General features: G+C 37.9%; 1 protein-coding gene across 2 annotated transcripts; it reads right to left on the reverse strand.

Annotated features, from left to right (window-relative positions):
* Positions 1-473: 473 nt before the first annotated feature.
* LOC149015192 (1-aminocyclopropane-1-carboxylate synthase 3-like) lies at positions 474-2470 on the reverse strand. Of its 2 annotated transcripts, XM_089155546.1 has the most exons (4): positions 2181-2470; positions 1964-2095; positions 1714-1874; positions 474-1614 (listed from the first exon to the last, which is right to left on the reverse strand). In XM_089155546.1, the coding sequence occupies exons 1-4, from the start codon at positions 2325-2327 to the stop codon at positions 642-644; spliced, it is 1413 nt and encodes a 470-aa protein (XP_089011672.1). In that variant the 5' UTR covers positions 2328-2470; the 3' UTR covers positions 474-641. The 2 variants fall into 2 exon arrangements, with proteins under 2 accessions (XP_089011672.1, XP_089011671.1); XM_089155545.1 differs by having other exon boundaries at positions 474-1874.
* Positions 2471-9284: the final 6814 nt, after the last annotated feature.

Here is a 9284-nt window from a genome sequence, read left to right on the forward strand (position 1 = left end):
TTCTACTCTCTCAATCTCTATCTCTCTCTTCCCAAACTCCAAAGGTAGTCACAAAGTCTTACCACCTTTCTTTTCCATTTTTTTTTTCTCTCTCTCTCTTCCTAACTTCCTCAAATTCCAAAGTTGATGTCGCTGAAACTCTGACCAGCCCACTTCACATCCTTTATTCCTTCGTCTCATCATTCTTCCATTAATTCATTTTCTTTTTTCTAATCCCTATTTACACGGCTTTAAGAACGCACAAGAGTCAACACTGTTCTTACCAAAACCAGTGAATTAAGTTGGTCAAAGAATTAAATTAGGGTTAAACTTAAATAAAACCTAATCAGTAACTGCCGGCCTACGTCGGCAATAATATCATCGTCTTTCGGCGCCATTGTCGCCGCTGCAATTACAGACATCCTCGCAAGTAACCTCTACACTGTTATTTTAAGTTTCTTTTTGACCACCATTCATCGGTTCTATCTATATAAAATGATCATCACATCAGTATTACAAGAAATCTCTCAACTTTACAGAGAAACAAAGTTAAATACACTTCGAATCCAACCCACATGAACCCCAAGGATCGAGTGAAGAAATCAAACACAACTGGTGATCAGGTGGAGAAAAAAAATTTATTGAAACAAAAACCCACAAAGTTAACGCTCTGATTCCTTATCATTGGATAACCGAAGAACCCATTTGGTAAGTGATCTTCTTCTGGAGCTTCTTGGAGATTGTCGGTGGCTCCAGCCACCAATTCTGCTGTTGGAAGCCATGGTTGACTCCACAAAGGTCTTAATCCTCTGCAGCGAGATTCTTAATGTCTCTTCTGACATGTTCGCGAAACAAACCCTGAACCAACCCGGTTCGAAACAGTGGCAAGATGAACCGGGTGAAATATTTAACCCAACTTCATGTAAGATTTTTTTCCATAATTCCATCTCTGCTTCGAAAGTGTTGGAGTTTAAGAGATTTCTCATGTCAACCCAGCAGAACAAACCGGCGTTGCTGTTCAAGCAGGGGATACCCACTTCTCTTAAACCCGAAACAAGCATGTCATGTCTTTCTTTGAGCTTTCTCTGGTTGGAGACAATATAGTTGCTTGTAAACTTCTTATCAGAGAGCATTACAGAAAGAAGATATTGAGTTTGAGAAGAAACTAATCCGAAGCTTGACATTTTGGTTGCAGCAGCTATAACTTTATCATTGTTTGAGTAAATGGCACCAACACGGAATCCAGGTAGACCCAAATCTTTTGAAAGACTGTACACGATGTGAACCCGGTTTGATACATCAGTGTTCTCGAGGTTTCTTTCCTTCAACGCCTCTAGAACGCTAACGAAATCTGGAGAATCAAAAACAGTTCCGGAGTAGATTTCATCACTTATCAAATGGATTTCTTTTGCAGAGACGAAGTTGATGAGACGATCAATTTCTTCTCTGCTGATCGTTGTGCCTAATGGGTTTGAAGGGTTGGTGATAAGAACACCTTTAACCTTCAAATTGCTTTTCTGGGCTTGCTTGTAAGCTTCTTCTAATGCAGAATGCGTGATTCGGAAGCCATTAGAGCTTGAACACTGTATTGGAATGATCTCTACTTCGGTTCTCCATTTGAGATCTCTATCAAACCTGCAAAAGATTGAAACAAGATTCAGTTTTTCTTTCGTTTTCATATTAAAGCAACAAAGAAAGTAAGAAAGTGTTCGTTGGAAAAACAAAGAATAGTACCCTGGGTAGTATGGTGTGGGAAGAAGAAATGCTTCTCCAGGTTCAGCAAGACAGAACATGAGAGCTTCATTAGCAGAAGTTGCACCGGCAGCGAGGACCAACTTCTTAGGATCAAACTGGACTTTATTTCCTCTTATCTCCGCCATGAATTCAGCCAGTGCCTATAGAATTCAAAACAATCAATGTTTAGAGTTGGATTTCCATGAAAACTGAAAACAGAGAAAAAGGCTGGTAAGCCATGAAAACTTACATTTTTGAAGGCTGGTAAGCCATGATAATCTTGAAACAGAGCAAGTTCTTTGAATATCGATTCTCCATCTCTTTTGAACCCTGCTGCATCTGGGTTCCTCGACAGCCATGATTCAAGGAGGTCAAAGGAGAGCTGGAAGAAACAGAGAAGATGTCAACAAACAAGAGGGAAGGAGAAGAGGATCGAAATGCATGACGAATATGGCACACGTACAAACCTGATTCTCTGCAAGTCCCATCTGAATTATCCCATTTGGATTCTGAATTTCATCATATGGGTTCTTCTCGTATTCCTGCCATCCTAAGAAGTATGAAGAGTCTTGGCCGTGTGAATTGCACGTAACCTTTCTCGAGAGCGACTTCATGATTTTGTTTAAGAAAAAAGAATGAGAAGCTTTTAGACACAGAGAGAAAGAAGATACAGAGAAAGCTAGAAGTCAAGAGTTATAGAGAGATATGGGAAGAGAAAACTTAGACAAGCAAATCGCTTAGAGAAGAAATGAAGGATGAGAAGTTTTCAGTCGACGAGCTTGGAATGACGAAGCCAACAACTTATATAACAGAAGACAATAACGCAGCTGAGGCGCGTTTGGAATGTGAAGCAACCCTTGGAAAAAGCCCTGCCGACTGCTAAGTCTTAGAGACAACTGGGCTCCACCTCAATTAAATGGGCCCCACAAAATTGGAATTAGGGCAAGACCAGTGGGTCCCATAACCGCTGCTCGCCCTGCTATATTGCTCTATGTCTCATACACCTGTCTAGTCACTGTGGGCCAAGCTTTTCTCAATTTCATTATCTCCACCAAGTCCAAATCCCAATTAAGATCATATATTAATTGACGTTACTTAAAGTAACATAAAAAATAAACCATCAATTTCAAGTCAAACCTTCATTTTTTTTCCTTCTAAAGGTGCTGACACACATTCACCATCTTACAGATGATCTTGGCCGTCCCCTTAATTAATATTTACTCCATCATGAGTCGAGCTCATCTATTTATTACCATGGCGTCTTTGACTTTAATTTGATCTTCTAATCAGTGGACTTAACGTCCTACACATTAGAATTAATCCCTAAAATTAGTCCAATACGGGTTCTAATAGGCTGGTGCGTTTGACATGGTGGTGCTCATAGTGTCTAGGGTTAGATGAACGTGAAGTGAACTCTATTAAATCTCAGCCGTACAAAGAAAAACTGATTTATTCAACTTAAATTGGTATAATCTGCGCATGAGGTGAAATTTAATGGAATCTCAAGCCACATCAAACCCACCAACCCAAGAAGATTAGTGTTACCCATGAACCAAAGCTAGGATTAAGTGGGGTTGTATTACCATATTAGTGAGAATGATCTTAACTAAAAATTACCTCCCCACTCAAGAGCCAGATCCTTAGGATTAAATGACTTCATTAATTATCTTCTAAAGTAAAAGATTTCATAATTAGAGAGATCTAAAGAATGGAGAATTGGAGAGAGGCAAAGGGTGTTCATGGAGAGCTATCATTTGATATAACTGCTACTTCTAATCAAGTTCCATTATATTATTTTATTTTATTTAGTCCTTTAACCAGTCATATATGCGCCGTCTGTTTTGAGCTCACTGATTTATCCCACACAGTAGTAAAGCTGGTTTGTGAGTATTGACTAATTTGCAGTTTCAGCTTAGTGACGTTGTCATGTCCTTAACACAGTGAACCCAGATTAAAGGAATTTTTTATGGAGTCAAGTTGTTTCATCTTCTTTATGGGTCATGATACATACCCACCTTTTGTAATGAAAATGGCGAAGATTCGAGTGATTTACATAGCTTGGTAGTTACGGATTAAAGGAAGATCAGATGAGAAGTGAAACCTTTAAGTAGGTGAGCATATATCTAGGCCAGGACTGGGTTTCCGAAATTTTTGTTTTGGAATTTTATGACTGTCCACGCTACCTCACAAAAACATGTCTGAGAGTTAGTGAGGAGAAGCTTTTTGATCGTCAAAAGGACCTTTCAGATGCCCCCACAAAGACTGTGATTGTCTTTGCTATCCATTTGAATTTTCCATGCAAGAGTGAAAGTATGAGCTGTTTCAGAACCACTCAAAGTCAGATTTCAGAGACTGCGAAGAAGAATATCCACTGAGTTGTATATCATGTGGAGAGAAGAAACTCCCAAGCTTCAAAACCTGGCTGGTCCCTGCCCAGTTTCATGTGAGCCTTCCACGCGTGCATGAGGCCCTTCCAACATGAAAAACTGAACGTACAAGAACTAGCTTTCAAACTTGTAGTGAACCAACCACCCACCTTTGTCTCTGTGGTCCTCGACAACATGAATGACCCCCTTTTAACTTTCCAGAGGATATATAATGTAGGGGAATTGGTGGGAACACATATAATAAGCCCCAGAATTCCTAGCTGTTTCTGTGATTTCCACTATGTAATGGAAAACATTGTCTTCACTTGCAAAAGAAATGGGTTTAACAAGGCAACAATGTCTGGCATGATATGATAGTCTTGTGGACATAAATAAACAGGAGAGTTATCTCCTTATCTCCTTCAACACTTTCAAGCAGTAACATCAGTGAAGAAGGTATATAACTTCTCTTTCTCCTCCTTGGATGATCTTAGTACGTTGGTGGGTCTTTTAAATTGCCAGCTATTAAGAAGTACTGAAAGAAAGAAGAAATAGAATTTTACCCAGAAAAAAAATAGAAGAGATTGAATTATGAGCTCCACTTGGTTTTGCGCACGCTTACAATGCAGCCCATGGTCTATGGTCAAGATCTAGATCGAAACTTGTGATCAAGACAAAATCTAAACCATTTCGTTTTCAACTTGTTTTGTGCGAGTGATCATCTTTTTTATAAAGTTTAACAACGAAACGAGTGGTCAAGATTTTGTCTCAACCTCAAGTTTCGATCTCAACTTTAGGTTGCTACGACAGTGAAACAATTTCATATAATTATTGGGGGTGGGGCACGTGGATTGTAGTGTGAGAAGGGCTATTACTGTCATGGGAGGCCCTCATAACATGGAACAGCATTGTAAACCAGTGGACCGCCTCAAACTTATTTTGAGGTGACAACCAACATGATGCCTACATTAATCCATCCCTCTCAAGCTTCAGAGGAGACATGGTCATGGTCTTATTGCTTCCCTTCTTCAATAAACTAGGCCCCACTGTAATGACCTTAGCCATCTACCCTTTTATCTGCTGCTTTCAAGGGCTCCCAAATGGCTACAAGAAGAATTCATGGAAAAGTGTAGATACCAACCTTAACAAAAATGGTGAAACAAATACCCAAATGCTGAAAGCCAACCTTTAAGGCTAGAAAACTGAGCAAATTCAATATCAGATATATATTTGACTTTATGGTTGTATGCGTCAAAAGTAGTGAACTACACGCATACTCCATCTGGGTCTGCAGTCTCACATAAATGCAGATGAATACATAGATGAGAAGGTGATGAACTGGAACTAAGTTAGGTTGGCAGTCACTGAAGGATATGATCATTAAGCCAATCCTGAAAAATAAATTTCATGGATACAATCATAGTCTGTAATTCATAAAGCTTGGGAAAATGATGTGATAGGTAAGAAATGTCATGTTAATTAAGATACCCTCAAGAATCAATCAAGATGATCTACAAACTCCTAAGAACAGCAGCAACATTCATTTATTTTGAGTCTTTGACCCAACAGTAATAGGGTCACTTAGAATGGGTGAAAAGGGCTCTATTATGATTTCATGTGATCATGTCAGAGAGTTTGAGTAAGTAGTCAGGTTACCAGTATGGGAAGGTATTAATAATGCTCATCTTGATTAATCTTTTCCTATCATTGATGTTAAAAAAAAATTTCCTGAAGAAGCATATTGATATTCACAGGGATCAGTGGCCTTTTCTTACTAAAATTCAGCAAAATTTGTATTAATGTAGGGGAGAAAATATAGGAAAAATGTACATAAAAAAATGCAATAGAAATTAATTAGTACTCACAAAAAAACAAAAACCCAAAGAAACAATATATGAATTTCTCTTCATCACAGGTTTGTGCAAAGGACAGAGGGGGCAACATCACAAGATGAACAAGTTGTGGAGCCCTACCTTCAAGGTGGATCGCGCACCTGATGTATAGTGTGAAGTTGTCCCCTTTATCCAGACTAGTGGATCTGGACTCACTTTGACAATGTCATTTACGGATACAAATATAATCCAAGTAAAAGAGCTTTCCAACAGCTCAATGGAATCTATTAACCAAACGAATAAGGCCAAACGAATAAGGATCGATGTTTGTCTTGACAATGCCAACAAATAAACTTAAAAAACAAAGGATGAAGTTCTAATAAAACGAGTACATGCATGGGTTGACAGCAGGTCGGAACCAAAAATGACATTTTTTCTGTTCATGTCATTTCTGTGTCAATTATGTGAGACCTAAGAATTAGCACAACCCAAAGGCCTGTAAACCTGAACACAGGATTCCTGATTGTTGTCTGTGACAAGTTGGCATGTCAAGTCAGGCTTTGCCTTCCCTGCCATGGATATTTTTTGGGATAGTTTTAAGATTCTAACTCTGGTTTTCTCATATACTTTGAGTAAGCTCATCAGCATTAAATTGAATTTGTGGTGCTAACAGTGAAAACACCCATCGTAATCCATCTTGAGTACTCTAGCTAGCCAGCAAATACGAAAGCCATTAATTATGTTGCCTTGCAAGGATAAAAAAATGGCATATATGTAATGTTTACTGATTTAAGATTTCAAATTTGACTGCGAACAAGAGGGGATTCCAAAAGTTTGATAGCTATATTTTATGTAAAGAAGATGATGCATCAAGATGGATGTTCATGACACACAAAGCCGGTTCCTGGGTTCATGGGAATTTGATTTCTGATCCTTGTATGTTATCCTATGCATGATTTGCTATTTTAGGCTGTTTGGTTGGTTTTATTTTTTTTCTTCCCAAGTAATTAGATTAAACTCTCCAGGTAAATCCCCTCGAGGTAAAAAAAAAAAAAAAAAAGTTAAAAAAGTTTACTGTCAACAACAAGAAAATGTGGTAAATATTAGTTCAGATCAACTCTCTGTCGTGAGAGCAATTTGTGTTCTCCGACACTTTTTAACCACAAAAATATAAGAGCCATAAGGGACTTACTGTGAACCCTACGTCTAAAATTTTTTTTTCTTTCAATTTCTCATTCATGACCCTACATGTTTTTGTGGTTAAAAAAGTCGAGAGGTGATTCCTCAAAGAAAAGGACTTAGCTCCTCGAACTATGTAATCAGCATAAGAGTTATGATTGGTGATTGGTTTTATTTTTATGTAAAAATGAAACCCACTTAGTGAGAGGTACCATGTATAGCTATTGGTTCGTTTCTTTTTAACCTGAGAGGCAGTATCCATTAGAAGGTGCAAGTTTCTTAATGGTACGATATCATCCTAACCAGCAATCTTAAATTTGAACAAGGTCTAGCCTCAAAATTTTGATCGTAAAGATAAGTCACAAACATGCTCATTATAATAGTCTTAATTAGGGTTAAGACGAGTCAAGGTTGACTATCTGACTTCACCTTGATAGATATTTTTGGGAAAATAAGACAAAAATATGAAATGATGCATTATTTTATGATCATGGTTAAGGTAAAGGTTAAGATCTAGGCTAAGATGATGGTTAAGCATGTCAATTAGGTAAAGACTTGAAATATCCAAACCCAACCTAACCATGTTTCAAGCCTACTAGCAACCATGCACGCTTTTAGAAATGGGTCTTTTTAAGGTGATATCTCATTTGGGAAGTTTTAATATTTCATTATTTACTATTGACAATAAATGAGTTGATCCACTTTCCTATTTTCTTCATTAAAGATAATGTACATATAAGCCACAACCATCAAGGATTCAAGGTACGTAGCCAAAATTGCAATTTTGCAGTAGTCATGTAGGAGCTTGAAATAATAGAGTGATCGATACACGGAACAGCTAAGATTGACAAGTGATGAACCATGCAGGGCTGGCCAACCAACTAAAAATGTCTACTAGAAAGTTTCAGATTTTGGGTATTGATTAAAAGCTATATATGGACTCCTCTTCTGGATATGAACAGTAGTGTTGCAACAAAGCCATCGCTACCTAAAATCCAACCTACCTCCATGGATAAAAATAAAATCAACATCACACACCCATTTCGAGTCTAACCGAGCATGATTGATGCAACTCAACACTGCCTCTTCTGTATAATGTTTTTGGAACTGGGATATCATTGGTTCATGGCATTTGGACTCTTCTCTCCACACCATTTGGGGTTCAGAGTCATCTCTACCACTGTTTCAGGCTTTCCTTTCTGAGGAAAAAGTGCATCTGTTTCTTCTGTATGAAGTCAAGAGAGAAACCGACATGGCTTAACTTCTTTTGTGAAAAAACTTACTGCAACATCATTATCTACTATACCAAACATGCTAGAAATGGAAATTCCCTTTTGAATTTAGTTTAAAATGGAACTTGCTGTACGTCCAAACAGAGTTTCTTCTCCAAAAATATTTGAGAAAGCTTCAACGATCATCCATGCTTATCCTCTTGCAGCTAACTCTGCAAGGTTCTTTATTATAAGAAAAGTAAGACAAGGGGAAATTGGTTTAAAAAAAAAAGAACCTTTTTCTACTCCTGTAAGCTCTGTGCATGTTTGTTGAAGTACTTTTAGAAAATTATGGTCTTCTCCCAGAGTAATTCTCCCTTTTGACAGCAGGTAAATTATGGATCTCAGAAGTTTTCAATTGTAAAATTTTATGCTCTTGGTAATTAAGTTCTGCTTTAATGCAATGATTCATGATTTCAAGAAAGGAGGTTTACAAAACAATTAAAAAGTGACTTAAATTCATTATTTCACCACTGAAACACCTTCGATGAACTTTTCTCTTTTCAAATCTGAAATTCATCTAGACCAATTTGCATGCATCTAGGTTACATCCTCAATACCCGACCCCAGTAAATTTGAACATTTTGACCTCATAACATGAACATATTAAATAAACTTTCAACTTCTAAAATAATGAATTAGGCATCCTCTGAGGGAAAATTATTTAGTAGACTCAAATGGGAATGGAAGGCTGTGGAAAGACCGAGTTTCCCCTCCTCTCCAAGACACAATGACACTACAATTGAACTAATGTTTACGTGTACTGAGTTGTCAATGAAAGACCAAAGATAAAGTCATCTATCTAAGATTCCAAGGACGAATCTGTATCATAAGCAAGGTTTGAAATGTCGCTGACACAAGGCCACAAGGGGTGTTGGTGGCTATCAACCCCACCGAAACCCTGAAATGTCGGCAACATTCGT

Source organism: Hakea prostrata, chromosome 5 (genome assembly GCF_041222555.1).
Source record: "Hakea prostrata isolate BN-2017 chromosome 5, UWA_Hpros_2, whole genome shotgun sequence".
Taxonomy (NCBI): Eukaryota; Viridiplantae; Streptophyta; class Magnoliopsida; order Proteales; family Proteaceae; genus Hakea; species Hakea prostrata.